The sequence below is a fragment of the Neltuma alba genome, unplaced genomic scaffold (genome assembly GCF_004799145.2).
Source record: "Neltuma alba isolate B1F8T4 unplaced genomic scaffold, ASM479914v2 tig00011820_pilon, whole genome shotgun sequence".
In the NCBI taxonomy this organism is placed as follows: domain Eukaryota; kingdom Viridiplantae; phylum Streptophyta; class Magnoliopsida; order Fabales; family Fabaceae; genus Neltuma; species Neltuma alba.
Window position 1 is genome coordinate 21,492 of NW_021636434.1, and position 16,893 is coordinate 38,384.

General features: G+C 35.8%; 1 protein-coding gene across 1 annotated transcript; it reads left to right on the forward strand.

Moving 5' to 3' along the window:
* Positions 1-13,691: 13,691 nt before the first annotated feature.
* On the forward strand, positions 13,692-16,475 carry LOC114718183 (uncharacterized). The gene is made up of 3 exons (XM_028903434.1): positions 13,692-14,696; positions 14,937-15,243; positions 15,763-16,475. The coding sequence occupies exons 1-3, from the start codon at positions 13,692-13,694 to the stop codon at positions 16,473-16,475; spliced, it is 2,025 nt and encodes a 674-aa protein (XP_028759267.1).
* The last annotated feature ends 418 nt before the right edge of the window (positions 16,476-16,893 follow it).

Below are 16,893 nucleotides of genomic sequence, written 5' to 3' on the forward strand. Positions count from 1 at the left end.
TAGGTACAAATGCAAGTGCTGAAATGAGCCTGGGGACTTACTTTAGAGCATGATAATATGTTACAAAGAAGCCACTGCTAAAAGCTATCATCTTGCTGAAGACCGAGATAGATAGTATTATTAGCCCAGATATCAACTTTAATGGCAATGACCTGAGAAAATCTTGTTCTGCATAACGTGACATAAGGATGGATAAGAAGATTAGGATGAAATAAATGCAGATGCAGTTGACAGAGCCGAATATCTTTTCTCCAAATAGTTAGGATCTCCTCAGTCATTGTTGTTAGCACTAGGAATGGTAAATGCAGCGGAAAATACTTCTGTAACAATCATTGTTGAAAGTTGAAATAACCATGCAGGACTTCGCAATTCCCTTCATCTAAGACTGCACTTCTTTTAGCAATGCTAGAGAAAGAGCAATATCACTTTTTAATTAAAATTTAAAACAATAAATAATTGTCATATTGAAGAAAGGGCGTGAGGGTGAGGGGCGGGCGAGGGGCTAAAAAATTGTCTCAAAAGGAGGCAGCATAGTGTTGCGTACAGTCTCCCTTGTCCTTGTTGTTTGGGCCCCACCAAGCTTAATTTCCAAATATTCTGCCACGCGACAGCCGACCCTCAGTGAGCTCATAACGACTGCCAGCCGGCATAGACTTTGAGTCTTTAACAAAAATACGCGTGTCCGTGGAATGTGGGAGGAGAAAAATTGTAATATTTAGGGAAAATTGCAAATAAAGACCCTCTAATATATCAAATAGCTATCAGGGACCCTGAATTTGGAAAATAGCTTCAAAGGACCCGGTCCCAAATTGTAAATATGAAATGATGGTAGAATGTCCAAAATGCCCTCTGCTTTTCTCTCTTTCTTCTTCTCTCCAGATCATCTTCTTCCCGACCTTGCCTCCTCATTTTCCTCTCTCTCTTCGTTCTCTCTTTCCTCTCCAAGTTTCCTTCCCTCTCCTCACTCTTTTCCCAAAGTATATGGAACTCCCAATGTCTTTCGGTAGTCCTCTCCTCATTGTCATCCCCGTCACTTTCTTCTTATCTTGCTTACCTGCTCTTTCGTCAACAATGAAGCCTCTTCCATCATTCTCTCTGTTGCTGTGGAAGGAGAGGAGAGTCGGGAGTTTGAGGGAGAGTGACAGTCATTTGTAATGCTTGTAATGTTTGCTTGCAATGTGTGTGGTGATTGCTTGGTGCTGAGACAATGCCCAATAAATCTGGATTTTTATTCTTCATTTTTATTTTGATTTTCAGCTTGTGTTCGCAATTGAAAATAACGAGTTTGATAAGTTGTTGAAAATAACAAGTTGACAAGTTCTGATACCCAGTTCACGACAAGTTCAGTAATGCGAATAACAAGTTTAGCAAGGCGAATAACAACTTCTGATAAGCAATTCATAGAAATTCGAGTTTCTCTGTTAAAATGACAGCATTTTCATATTTCTTTAGCAGATGACAAGTTCTGATACACAATTCATGACAAGTTCAGTAAGGCGAATGACAAGTTTAGTAAGGCGAATGACAACTTCTGATAAGCAATTCATAGAAATTTGAGTTTCTGTGTTAAAATGACAGGTTCCCAGTAGGTTTTCATACTTTTTCCTGTTAAAATGACTGGATTTCCACATTGATTTATCAAATGACAGGTTTATAATAGAAAATGACAAGTTTTCATAAGATCTTTATGCTTTTTTTTGCTGGAATTACAATTTGCACATTTCTGACAGCAACAACTTCTGATAAATACAAAATGACAAGTTCAGAATGAAAAATGACAAGTTAAGTATAGCAAATGACAAGTTCCCACAATGTTTTCATACATTTTCATACTTTTTCTGCTAAAATTACAATTTGCACATGTCTGACAGCACCCACTTCTGATAATTGCAAACAAGCTCTAAATTGTGAAAATCAAGTATGATGATTGTATTTCGGTGGAAAAATAGATATAGATCAAGGTGTGGCATGTGAGGAACAAACGAGCCCTAAATACAGTGCTAAACGAATAAAGTTCTCGCTTTATATGTAGAATTTGATGGTTTCTTGTTCATATGATATGGCAATTTATATTTGGGATTTCATGGTTGAGGATGCACTTTTGAGTGGATATGATCATCGTAGTGCATTTGCCACTGGTGTTGATATGAGCATGCTTCTTGAGGGGCTTATGAGAGTTCTGGTGCTATAGTTTTATACATTAGGAGGAAATGAGAGGTGAAGTTGATGATGAAAGATGTTAATCAGAAGTGGTTGCTGTCAGAAATCTGAATATTGTTATTTCAGTAGAGAAATTTACATTTGTATGAAAACGTGATGGGAACTTGTCATTTTACATACTTAATTTGTCATGCGCTATTGTGGACTTGTCATTTATTGTTTATCAAAAGTGATTGCTATCAGCAATGTGCAAATTGTAATCCCACCAGAAAAAGTATGAAAATGTATGAAAACATTATGGGAATTTGTCACTTGCTATACTTAACTTGTCATTTTCCATTATGAACTTGTCATTTCGTGTTTATCAGAAGTGGGTGCTGTCAGACATGTGCAAATTGTAATTTTAGCAGAAAAAGTATGAAAATGTATGAAAACATTGTGGGAACTTGTCATTTGCTATACTTAACTTGTCATTTTTCATTCTGAACTTGTCATTTCGTATTTATCAGAAGTTGTTGCTGTCAGAAATGTGCAAATTGTAATTCCAGCAAAAAAAAACATAAAAATCTTATGAAAACTTGTCATTTTCTATTATAAACCTGTCATTTGATAAATCAATATGGAAATCCAGTCATTTTAACAGGAAAAAGTATGAAAACCTACTGGGAACCTGTCATTTTAACACAGAAACTCAAATTTCTATGAATTGCTTATCAGAAGTTGTCATTCGCCTTACTAAACTTGTCATTCGCCTTACTGAACTTGTCATGAATTGTGTATCAGAACTTGTCATCTGCTAAAGAAATCTGAAAATGCTGTCATTTTAACAGAGAAACTCGAATTTCTATGAATTGCTTATCAGAAGTTGTTATTCGCCTTGCTAAACTTGTTATTCGCATTACTGAACTTGTCGTGAACTGGGTATCAGAACTTGTCAACTTGTTATTTTCAACAACTTATCAAACTCGTTATTTTCAATTACGAACACAAGCTGAAAATCAAAATAAAATGAAGAATAAAAATCCAGATTTATTGGGCATTGTCTCAGCACCAAGCAATCACCACACACATTGCAAGCAAACATTACAAGCATTACAAATGACTGTCACTCTCCCTCAAACTCCCGACTCTCCTCTCCTTCCACAGCAACAGAGAAATGATGGAAGAGGCTTCATTGTTGACGAAAGAGCAGGTAAGCAAGATAAGAAGAAAGTGACGGGGATGACAATGAGGAGAGGACCACCGAAAGACATTGGGAGTTCCATATACTCTGGGAAAAGAGTGAGGAGAGGGAAGGAAACTTGGAGAGGAAAGAGAGAACGAAGAGAGAGAGGAAAATGAGGAGGCAAGGTCGGGAAGAAGATGATCTGGAGAGGAAGAAAGAGAGAAAAGCAGAGGGCATTTTGGACATTCTACCATCATTTCATATTTGCAATTTGGGACCGGGTCTTTTGAAGCTATTTTCCAAATTTAGGGTCCCTGATAGCTATTTTATATATTGGAGGGTCTTTATTTGCAATTTTCCCTAATATTTACCCATTTAATATTTCATTTACTTCAACGTTCATTTATTTTCTCATATATATATATATATTGGCATGTTATATATCCATATGTTAGTGAGATTTTTGTCACTTTAAGCTGACCGTAATAACCAACATAAACTTGATGCGTTATTGTATTGTACATGACGCATGAAGATGCGGATCAAACACGATTGAATTGTTCAGCTGAAAAAGGCGTAAATTAGAAGAACAATGTCGTGAATGCTTTCCTTACTTGGATGTAGTGTATATTCTTCCGGTCCTAAATATAAAACTCTTTCTATAGTATAAATTGCATTACAAAATGGGTCTTGTATTTAGGATAAAAGAAATATAATTTTTTTTGAAGGGTTGGGGGTTTATTTTCAGGCCACTTGGATCCGATCGCTTTCTTTCAGATTTCTCTCTCTCTCTCTCTGTCTCTCTATCTCATCTCCCATTTTGCTAGGTGAATGGATCGGATTTGTTTCTTTTATTGGTTTTGATTTGATGGGTCCGGTTGATTTTCTAAGGCAATGGTCGAGGCCGAAGACCAAAAAGCTTATACACGCGTGAGTTGAAAAAAGAGGACAAGGGAATAATACTTGTAAATCCCACCTGCAAGGGCCCATCTCAAAGGTTGTCCCACAATTGGACTGCTGTTGCATCCAAAACAAGTCAGGAATACGTGGCCACCGCTGGCAGACAATAAAACACTCTGACCTTCTTTGCATTTACCTTAGTTACATGAAAAGATACATTTAAGTTCAAACTGTTAATTTCATTAAAAATATTATAAAAAATACTTGTTAATTAAAAATATTGACAATGAAATTACTAGCAGAAATTAACAATGAAATAATTTTCTGCCGACAATTTTTCATTAGTAATGAGCTGTTTGTTTATAGTGATATATAAGTGAATTTTTTGTCACTTCTGCACGAATGCACTTTAAGATGACCGTATAATAACCAGCACTAACTTGATGCGTTATTGTATCGTACATGACGCATGAAGATGCGGATCAAAGGTATAAATATGTATGAACAAAGCTTGATGGAAGATTGGACGCTTAATTCACTGGTTTTACCAAAAAAATAAATTGATCTTTAATTTTTGCATATATATATTTTAGATACGAAACACAAGTGATAAAGGTGGGGGTGATCATTTTCCTTTCTTTCGGATTTTTCTCTCTCTATCTCCTCTCTCTCCTGTTGCTGGGTGTATGGATCGGACTTGTTTATTTTATTGGTTTTAGTTGATTATGTAAGGGAATGGCTGAGGCCGAAAGACGAGAGATTATATACATGAGTGAGTTGAAAAGAGAGGAAACCCGTTATTCTCAAAACAGGAAAAAGTATAATTGAGTTAGAAGAGCGAGAAAACTCGGTGGTATCATTATTATTCTCGAAACAAAAGAAAATAGAAAAAATTGTAATAAGATCTCATCTAACAAAATTAAATACAAAATTTTTTTAAAAAAATTATCAAATTAATCTGAAGTCCTGACAAACCTCATTATAAGAGATTTTATTTGTCTAATTATCAAATTATCCTTATCTTTTTTTTCTTTTAAATATGCATTGACAATTAGTTGGGAAAACAAATAGAGCCCGTTGAGTCGGCCTGTTTAGGCTCGAAAATTATGAGGGCCATGTTTAAAGTTTTCTCCCTCAAATAGAAAACAAGTCCTACAAGGTTAGCCCTACAAGGCCGAAAGCTTAAAAAAACTGGCCCTGTAGAGTCAAGGGCTAGCCTGTTTAGACCCTTTTATTATTTTTTTTATTTTTTAATTTTTATTGTGTAATTATAATATTATTAATTTTTTACATTGTTAATGATATTTCAAATATTTAGTTATTATTATTATTTTAAAATTAAATTTTACAGAATGGTTTGATTTATTTAGTTTTAGACAATAATTTGTTCAATTAAATTTTTTAAAAAATGGGTTAATATGAACTTTAATAATAATTTGATTTATATTATATGTGTTGATATTTTTAAACTATATATATTTGATAAGGGAGTATTTTTATACTTATATAACTTGTGATTCTATAATTTGAATTAGAAATTTATGAGTTTCAATAATAGTGTTTCTCATATTAAAGTAAAATAATAGCTAGACTATAAAATTTAAAAGTGAAATTCCTATAAAGAAGAAAAACTTGATATTTTTGTTACGAAAGAAAAGCATATATATATACACACACACTTATGAAGAAGAGTAATTGATTATGGTGATGATGAAGTTTCAAAATATTAATAATAATATTTATTTATTACACATTTGCACTGTAGATGAAACTTTTGGATGCTGTTATTTTGTTAATGAATGTTTTAGATGTTAATGGATATTTATATATGATGATATTTATATTTGTGACTTAATTTTATTCATATTTCTTTCTTTTATTAATAATTTCATTGGTTTATTTTCTTTTTTTTATAAAAAATGTGAGAAATATGAAAATAGCTTTTTTTAAAAAAAATGGGCCGAAAACCCATGAGCCGGCCCTGAGCCCGTTAGTTAAAGGGCTGAGCCTAGCAAATTAGAATATTTTTCTAAATTTTGGTGTTGTAGGGCCAACATTTTTAAGCCGGCTAGCCCTACAGAGTTGACCCTGTAGGGCCGGGCTCCACCTCTATTGACAACTGAAAGTGTAATCATTAACAAGTTGAGGTGTAATAATTAACAACTATCGTGGAGGATATTGACAATTTATACATTACATTTTTGTGATGTACTGAAAAAATATGTTACTAATACCTTGGTAACTAAACAAATAAAATCTCTTGTAATAAAGTCCTTCATATTAATTTAATATTTTAAGGGATTTTTTTAATTTAATCCTCTTAAATGGCACCTTATTACAATTTTTAAAAAAAAAATGCATAAAATCAATGGATGCTCTCTCTCCTCTCCTCTCTCTGTGTATCAGCATTAAATATAAGTGAGTTGCCTTTCCTTTCAGATCTCTCTCTCTCTCTCACTCTATGCACGTCGTCATCGACAGAGTCCTAGAGAAAGAAATATTATTGCCACAATCTGACTTTGCCTCTCTCGCCGTGTCTAACCCACACCCATCCTGTCATCTCCTTGAAATTTCTATATCTCATCCAAAGGGTTTCAGAGGTGATCCTCAGATTAAAGGCAAGCTCCACTATGAAGTCTGAACGCATTAATACCCAGAGGGTTCTTACGCCCCCCACTCATCACGCTCAGGTCAGCTGTAAACCTCCGGCAACTGCTAATGGCACTCAAATGCCAACCACGCAGCAGGTTTTTTCCCCAGCAAATACGCCATATCCTCTCACCACCACTTCTCCTTCAATAAGGCCTGCCACTCCGATCCCAACCCCCCGCATGATCTTCTCCAGCACACCATGATGATCCCACTCCCACCTCTCATTGAGCCCATAAACCTGTCAGCTTCGTAGTTACTCCTCCTTTTTCTTCCAATATATAAACCATAGATACCTATATATCTTTCATTGAGTTGAATAATCTTAACGTTAAGCTCCAGTTTTGCCCCAGAAGTTTTCACCTAGGACGTGATACTGCCATCTCGGCACTCCCTCCCTTTCCCATCTCTCTCCTGATGAGCTTTAACACCATCGGGTAGGAACGTTGAGAATGTTGGGAATGCATTCACAATGCAATAGAAAAAAGATTGAATGCAACAAACCATGTATCACTACTTTCACACGAGATTCTGTCTTATTATTGTATCACCGCGCAGGATCTTTTATGGAATGCTGATAAGCTCGTGCGAACAATACGTACAGTTGCAGGAGAAGGTTCAAGAGAAGAGAGGGTGCATATGGGAAATGCAGTGTATGAATAGTGGAATTCTGAAGAAGGAAGAAGAAAGTATAGTGGAGTGAGACAAAGGCCATGGGGGAAGTGGGCAGCTGAAATCAGAGATCCTTTCAAAGCTGCCGAGTCTGGCTTGGCACTTTCGACACGGCGAAGGAGACTGCCCGGGCATACCACGAAGCTACCCTGCGTTTCGGAGGCAACAAGGCTAAGCTCAATTTCGCAGAAAATGTCAGATACGGCAACCGGGGACCACGACGGCCGTGGCTTATTTGAGAGGTTCGGGTTTTGCAAGTACCCTTTTGTCCATTCCGACGTCCACTGAGGTGGTTGTTCATGCCAAATCCCTTCACCACCATCCTTCCTTGGTTCTTAGCCGGCGACATCAAGTGATTTTCAAGGCACTCGCAGTTTTCAGAGCTTCCCATGAATTTTTGCGATCAGATGGTTATGTCATCTTCAATGGCTCGTCATTTTCAGTCATCAGCGTTGTCGTCAGCTTTATCGTCGTCGTCGTCGGCTTCATCTTCTACGATGGCATCTCTAATAATATCTCATCAGGGAGGTTTGCTGACAGGGCTGCATAGTGTAGGTGCGAGAAGAATCAAGAGGCAATCCACGGTGGTTCACCCCGGTTTTTTTTGGGGGGGGGGGGTTGAGGTGGCAGTGCCTCCTGGGATGCAAGTAAGGATGAGGGCAATATTACTAAGTTTTTTTTTTGGGGGGTGCAATATTACTCCTCAAAAAATTTCTGAATACTCCTCTATGAAAATTTTTAGGAAAAAATTACTTCTCCGGTCTTTAATATAGGACCTAATTGTTAAGTTAATTTTAGTTTTAAATATAAGACCTATTTATCATATCTATCACTTTTTGCTAAATTATCCTTATAAATACTACCTCAACCATAATCAAATAGAAGAAGAAGAGAGGATATTAAGGAAGATAATTATGGTATTTTAGGAAAAATATGTCATATTTCTTATAATTAACTAACTTATCCAATTTTTTGATATAATTAAATTAGTTAAATAGGTCTTATATTAAGAACCGGAGGAGTATAATGTTATTTTTCGATATCAGTTCCAAGTATACATGCAATGCTATCTGTTACCTTGTAGAAGCTTTCGCATACTGGCTATATCTTTAACTAACACACACACACGTATTATAACTAACAAAAGGGTACTTGCAGAACCCGAACCTCTCAAGTAATGAGCATATATAATATGTGTGCTTGTGTAGAACACTAAGAAGAACTCTTGTATTTCTCGTGGAAAACTTATAAATATAATATGCAGATTGTCGCAGGGATATTGAACTGAGATGGCTTTCGTTAGGAAATGTGTGCTTGTGTTTATAATGCAATTTAAACCATTTAAAAGTTTAGATTTAAATTTTTTTTATATACAATATTTTAATGATAAATTTATTTTTCAAAAAAAGTATTAGCTGTACGATTATATTTATCTTAAATTCTATACCTATTAAAACAGAAAATTAATTAAAATTTATATTAAAAAAATTTAACTGCCCAAAATCGATGTGAATGGTCGAAACAGGGATCATGTGTTTTGCGTCTGAGCTTGATTTCCGTTGACCTATTGTCCGTGTTTAATTTGGTTCTAGAAGCAGTTTGACCAAAGAAAAATTTGGTTCTCGAAGCAGAGACAGTTGGCTCTTGGGCCCCGTATTTTGAATGTCGCCTAGTTTTCAATATCGAAACACATTATTTAAGACTTCAAGCATGACTCGGATAAACTTTACTAACTAGCCGTAAGAATACGTATTTTAGAAAGCCTTAAAAATATTTAAAAACTTTGAATAAATCAGATTAAAGTTGTAGTTATAAAAATAAATAAAACCTTAAATAATCAGGTATTTACATTTTACAATATATGAGGAATAATTAATATTTAGAGCTAATTCTTTGGAAAAAGTATTTTTAGAATTGATAATACTTGAATATAGTTGTTTGATTAGGTGTAATTTACTTTGAGGCATCACAAAGTTCGAAGCTGTCAATATGGACACGAAACATGGTGTTGAACCCATATTTGTGTTTATTCATGAACGTAACTAAACAGATGAGGAAAATAATTAAGATGACAACTTGGACGGACGCTAATTTCACATCATATTCACTGGCCCCAAAAAAAGAACAAATTTTTTTTTTTATATGTTATACTCCTCCGATCTTATATATAAACTTTACTTTTAAAAAAAATTTAGTTCAAAATATAAACTTTATTTTTTAGTTTGTATAAACATTTATTACTTTTTTATGATTCTATCCTTAATTGACTGTATTTAATGCTTCATCTCCCTTATTAATATTATCTCTATATATTCTTTTTCATTACCTTTTCATTTATTGCCTCTCTCATTTACTCTCTTAATAAATAATGGCAAATTTAAAACAAAAGTATTTCTGACCTATTTATTATTTTTAACTAATTTTAACTGCTAGTCTATTAAACGTGATTCGGTTATTTGAAGCTTATATATAGGATCGGAGGAAATACCATGTAGGTTAAGACACATCTTTTCTATTTTATTATATATAATAATTCAAAAACTCTTCAGAGAGTGGATTCTCGGAGGGCCCTACAATATATTACCTCATCTCTTAATTATAAAAACTCATTTATAGACCACAAATAAGATGTTATATAATCAACAAGTGTTGGTCCAAGTGAAAGGGATTTGAGCACTTTAAATATCATGTCCTGGGTTCAGAAATTAGTCTCTTACCGTTCAAGTAGGAGGATACTATGAGCAACAACAAAAAAATAAGGTCTTATAATTAGAATTGGAAGTATTAGGTTTTTATAATTTGGGATTGTTTTGCATGTTAAGTACTGCTTAGCTTTTAATAAATCTTTTTAATGAAACTGTGAAATTGTTTGATCCTTGGAAAGACATATGGCGGATTTAATATTTGAAGATCTAACGGAATAGTAATTATATATAGCCCCCCCCCCCAATTATTTTTGTTACAAATTAAGCTAATTAAATAGCCACTAACCACTAGCCAGCATACACATAGATATGTAACAATTTGCTTTTGCAAACTAAAAGAACCGTATATCACAATATACTTATTGACCACACCACTTATCGTGACTAAATTACATGTTAATCACCAGGGTTATGAAAAATCATGGTTAGTTCAACGGCAATTTTGTTAACCATTGATTAAGCCACATATGGTTCGGCCAGCCACGTGCGTCTAAAATAATCTTCCCCAAATCACGGGTTAGTCCCAGTTTTATATCCATATTTAGATCATAATTAATTCAGGCCACAACTACACACACTAGCACACAATAATCGCAGTTAAATTATGAGGGAGCCACTCATACGCATATTTAAAACCATTATTTTTGATCAGGTATAATTTCATGATATGCGCATGAAATTTGCATATGCAATATAAAACGATCTACGCTTAATATTTTATATATAAGTAGCTCAAGGATATTAATCATATATAATAACAAACGGTTGGCTTTGAGTAATTTTTTTTGTGTTATTTTCCAAAGGAAAAAACTAATAATAAAAGTGTCAAAATAAATTACACCTATCATGAAGTATGATATTGCAGTCACATCATGCTTTGTAGGGGCTATATTTAACGCTGAGGCATAAATTATTTTATATTACTTTAACATGTTTTGTGGGTTTTTTCATATTATTAGTCAGTCTAAATTTAATAAAAACTATAACTTATAGTACAGCAGAATAATTCAATCGTTAGTCAAGTTCAAGATTGGGGGAAAGTATCAATGAAATATATGTGTTAACATAGAATTGCCTTTTCCTTCAACTTTTTTTTTTTGGGAGAAAGTCATAAAGCCATTACTGAAATAAAAGATTATATATAAGTGAGTTGAAAAGAGAGGAAAGGGAATTCTGTGATGACCTGCTAAGTAGGGCCACTAATCCTCACAACATAAAGATTATATACAAGTGAGGGGAAAAAGAGAGGAAAGGGAATGCTTTATAATATGATCTGCATGGTAGGGCCATTAATCCTCAAAACAAAAAGATTATATATAAGTGTGAGCTTAAAAGGGAGGAAGGGAATACTTTATGATATGACCTGCTAAGTAGGGCCATTGATTCTCAACAAAAAAGATCATATATAAATGAGTTGAAAAGAGAGGAAGGGAATGCTTTATAATATGACCTGCTAAGTAGGGCCACTAATTCTCAAGACAAAACTTATATATAAATGACTTGAAAAGAGAGGAAGGGAATGCTTTATAATATGACGACCTGCTAAGTAGGGCCATTAATTCTCAAAACTAAAGATTACATATAAGCGAGTAGAAAATTAAAGAGAAGAAAGGGAATGCTTTATAATATGACCTACTAAGTAGGGCCATTAATTCTCAAAACAAAAGAAATTATATATAAACGAGTTCAAAAGAGAGGAAGGGAAGGTTAGTTCTCTCTCCTGAGTGGGAGCATTTTCTCTCTCCACGTGAGAGTTCGTTACGGCGATTATCATCGATTTCGCTTGTGAATCCTGAATCCGTCGTGTTGTGTGATAGTGAGAGACTGATCTGAGTGAACTTCGTTGCCCACTGCGACCAAGCAAAGAAAGAGTGTTTTCTCTGTTACACATTGTAACAGCGAAAAATAGTGAGGAAAGAAGTTTCGGAGGGACGAGGAGAGGTGGAGATGGAATTTGGTGAGAAGCGTCGTGATAACTGTATGAAGAAGAATCCCGATGAATTTGTGGTGGATCTTATCTGGAGAAAGAATGAAGACCATAGATTGATTGGTGGTGCTCTGGTTGGAAAGATCATGTCGGAAAAGAATTTAAATCCAGCAACTACTATCCAGATGATTTGGAAAGGATGGAATCTTTAGAAGAATGAGGACCTTGAGATAGTTGAAGTGGATCATAAGGATTTTATCTTCGAGTTCTGTAGGAGAGATGATTACGAGAGAATTCTGAGAGGTCGATCGTGGTCGATCAACGGTTTGTTACTGAACATCCAGTGCTGGGATGATGAGACGGTGTTTAGCGAAGTAGATTTTGATTTTTGTCCATTCTGGATTCAATTTCACGATCTACCTCGTGCAGCAATGGATATTGATAATGCTGTGAAATTAGGAAGTCTGATAGCTGAAGTTACAATGGTCGAGGATCCAATGACAGAAGGCCTATTGACAAGAAGTTTTTTACGTGTGAGAGTCATTGTGGATCTAAGGAAACCTTTGGTAACTGGAATGTGGGCTCCTAGAACAAAGAAGGATCCTATTTGGATCAAGGCGCGATATGAACGTCTACAGAATTTTTGTTTTGCATGCGGCAGAATTGGACATGATTTGAGATATTGTAGTTTCTCAAAAGAAAATGATGGAAACCTCTCAGCTAAGTATGGGTCCTGGTTGAGTACTCAAGCTGCTAGGAAAAATACTGATGCCATTAGAGTTCTTAAATCTGACTGGGAGGAAGCTGATGGTTACAAACAATACACTGAGAAGCAGGGGAAGGAAAGACGAAGGCTGACCGGACAATGTAATCAGATAAATGATGAAAGAGGAAAAGAGGAGGAAGTGACTCTGGAGAATAAACAGCAATGTGATAATTGTGTTCATGAATCAAAGGAATTCGAGGGGAATGCTCTGAAAGGAAAAAATTTGCTACCATCAGACATTGAACAAGAAAATTCTGAAGAAAAGAATAAGAAGGAGTCTGATGAGGGCAATCTATGTAGATCAAAAGGTAATAGAACAATTATGATCAATAGAAATAGCAACTCAGTGGATAAGGAGAATCTCTCTCCGGTTTCTATGAAGGAAGATTTTTCTAAAGCTTTGGTTGTTTTTGGAAGTATATCACCAATGGCTGAAGTCACCCTTGGACTAATGAATTTTGGTTTGAAAAGAAGGGGCAATGACATAGAAGAAAATAATAATAAAAAGAGAAGAAAGCTATGTTTTGAAAATGTGGTAGAACCACAGAACCCCATTCATGGTCATGTCAAGAAGAAGGAAGTGAAAAGAAGTATCAGGGCTGTTAAAAAAGGCATGAGACAGAAAAGAGGAAATGGAGAGTGTTCATTGCTAAATTTTGACTTTTCTTCCCAGTTGAATGTAAGGGAAGATACTCAACATCCTGTTAACGGTTCTGGTGACTGGCCACAATCAGTCACCAGAGAGCCATGATCTTCATCACTTGGAACTGCCAGGGTCTTGGTGCTTCCCTGGCAGTAAGGAATCTAAAGGAGGTTTGCACTAAATATAGACCTTCTTTAGTGTTCCTAATAGAAACAAAAAAGCATCAGAGTTACTTAAAAAGAATTAAGAAGAAGCTTGGCTTTCATAGTGAATTCTATATGGATCCTAGAGGTAGAAGTGGTGGACTGGCGGTCTGGTGGATGGATGAATTGCAAATTGATCTTATATCTGGCAGTTCAAACATTATTCATGCTAGGATCTCTTGCACAAGTGAAGATGCACCTTATTTCCTTACGCTGGTTTATGGACCCCCAAAAGAAGCGGAGAGGTCTCGGGTTTGGGACAGATTGGCGAGCTTGGCTACTTCTATAAACGGCTCCTGGTTGTGTGCTGGAGATTTCAATGAAATTCTGAATCAGAATGAGAAAATGGGGGGAAATCTTAGAGCTGTTAGAAAGATTCTAAGATTCCATAAAATGATCAGTGACCGTGAATTTATGGATTTAGAATTTAAAGGTTCAAGATTCACCTGGGCTAATGGTAGAATAGGAGTGAACAATATCAAAGAAAGAATAGACAGAGTTTTTGGAAATGGTGAAATGAGAGAAAAATTTCCAAAAGCAATGGTCTTTCACTGTGAACCTATAGGATCAGATCATCATTTATTAGTGGTGGACCTGAATTACCAACAGGAAAAAAGTCCCAGACTTTTCAGATTTGAACCTTATTGGTGTAAGCATGAGGAATATGATGGGGTGGTTTGTAGAAGCTGGAATTCTGATAAATACCAAAATTGCAGTGCTGCAGATGAAGTGGCTGCAAAACTGGTAAATTGTAGCAAGGCTTTGAGATCATGGAGCAGAAAAGCCTTTCCTAATAATAGGAAAAGAATTGAAGTTTTGATGAGGAAGCTGGAAGAATGTAATAATCAGATGTTGACTGAGGAAATTCTGATACAGAAAGAGGCTATTTCCCGTGAAATGGAAGAGGTATGGAGACTGGAAGAAAAATATTGGCATTAGAGATCTAGAATTAAACGGTTAAAAGAAGAGGATGGGAATACAAAATTCTTTCATCTCACGACTATCCAGCACAGGGCAAGAAATAAAATCCTGAGATTGAAAAATGAAAGTGGGAGATGGTTGGAGGAGGGCTCAGCTATAGCAGAAGAATTTACCAATTACTATAGAAGTCTGTTCACAGATTTTGGTGAGTGAAACTTCTCTTAGGCAATCAGCTATGTTGATTGCAAAATTACAGAAGCTGATAATATGCGCTTGATGAGAGCTGTCGCTAAAGAAGAAGTCAAGGCAGCTTGTTTCCAGATGGGAGGGAGGAAAGCCCCTGGTCCTGATGGTTTTATTGGGCAATTCTATCACTGTTCTTGGGAAACTGTAGGTGACAAGATCTTTGAATTGGTGAAAAATTGTGTTGAAAATGGTCTTCTGATTGATCTTGTGAACACCACTGATTTGGTGATGATTCCAAAGACTGATAAACCTGAAGTTGTCACTCAATATAGACCTATAAGTCTTTGTAATTATTGTTATAAATTGCTTTCAAAGGTCTTGACAAATAGAATGAAGTCTTTGATGCCGAGGATAATTTCTAAGAACCAGTGTGCTTTTGTTGAAGGAAGAATGATTCATGATAACATTGTTTTGGCACATGAGGCATTCCACTATTTGAAAAGAAAGAGGGGAGTCAATAAATTTGAGTTTGCCTTGAAAATGGATATGAGTAAAGCCTATGACAGAATTGAATGGGATTTTCTTGAGCATCTTTTGTTGAAGTTGGGTTTCGACTCAAGATAGGTTGCATGCATCATGAGTTGTGTCAGATCAGTGAGGTATTCTATTATGCTGTCTGGGAAAAGAATTGCAGAGGTGACTCCAAAAAGGGGAATAAGACAAGGTGACCCTCTCTCACCTTATCTCTTCATCTTGATTGCAGACGTGTTATCTAGTATGATTAAGAAGAATGTGGAAAGAGGCTACCTAGAAGGCATTAAGTTGAGCCACTCCTGTCTAATTCTATCACATTGTCTTTTTGCAGATGACTCTTTGTTTTTTATGAAGGCCTTACGGAAAAACTGCAGAAGGTTAAAGAAGATTTTTGCAGTATATGGAAATGCTTCTGGTCAATTAGTTAATCTGGAAAAATCTGGAATTTATTTTTCTGCAAACACTGATGAAAATAGAAGAAACCGTGTTTGTAGGTGGCTAGAAATAAAAGAAACCAGAGATCCAGGGAAATATCTTGGCCTCCCTATTATTTGGAGCAAGTCAAAGGCTGAGTCACTTGCCTTCAATCGCGAAAAGATGATAAAGAAGATACAAGGATGGAAACAGAAATACCTTACTCAAGCTGGAAAGGAAGTATTGATTAAGGTTGTAGCTAATGCGGTTCCTGTTTATCCCATGACTTGTTTCAAAATGCCTATGAAAACTTGCAAAGAGTTTGATAGGCTTATCTCTAAATTCTGGTGGGGGAAGGGCTTGGAAGAAGATGGGATCCACTGGAAAGCATGGAACATCATGACGTTGCAGAAGAAGAAAGGTGGCTTAGGATTCAGAGACTTTGCAAATTTTAATCTAGCCATGTTAGCAAAGATTGCGTGGAGATTAATTCAGAATCCTGAGGCTTTATGGGCTAAAATGCTGAAGGGTCTCTACTTTCCTCATTTTGATTTTCTAAATGCTAGCAAGGGGGGGAGAGCCTCATGGGGTTGGTCTAGCATTTTAGAAGGAAGAGCGTTTCTGAAATAGAATTTAGCATAGAGAATTGGAAATGGTAGGAAGGTGAGGGTTTAGGAGGACAGATGGGTGGGGGAATGTGCTCTGAAGTACCTTGGAGGAAATAACTCTGTTGATATGGAAATGTTGGTAAGTGACCTCATAGAAGATGGCCAGTGGAAGAAGGAACTCCTTTGTGATATGTTTAATTTTGAACTGGTCCAGAAAATATCACAAATCCCTTTATCTTCATTGGAGAGAGGGGATACTCTAGTTTGGTCAGGCAACAAGAATGGCAACTATTTTGTGAGGTCTGGATATGCTGAGTTGAAGAATGGCAAGAGTGTTTCAAGGAGAATGAGACCTAAAACTTCCTATGTGATACCGGAGGGACTTTGGAGTGAGATTTAGAAACTTAAAGTTCCTCCAAAAATTCAACATTTTATTTGGA

Excerpts from the sequence above, each read along its gene's own strand:
- LOC114718183 (XM_028903434.1), top strand. The coding sequence starts at position 13,692 with ATGATCTTCATCACTTGGAACTGCCAGGGTCTTGGTGCTTCCCTGGCA. Across the intron at positions 14,697-14,936 it reads TTTCCCGTGAAATGGAAGAG|GCAATCAGCTATGTTGATTG; the intron begins GTATGGAGACTG and ends AACTTCTCTTAG. Across the intron at positions 15,244-15,762 it reads ATATAGACCTATAAGTCTTT|ATGACTCTTTGTTTTTTATG; the intron begins GTAATTATTGTT and ends GTCTTTTTGCAG.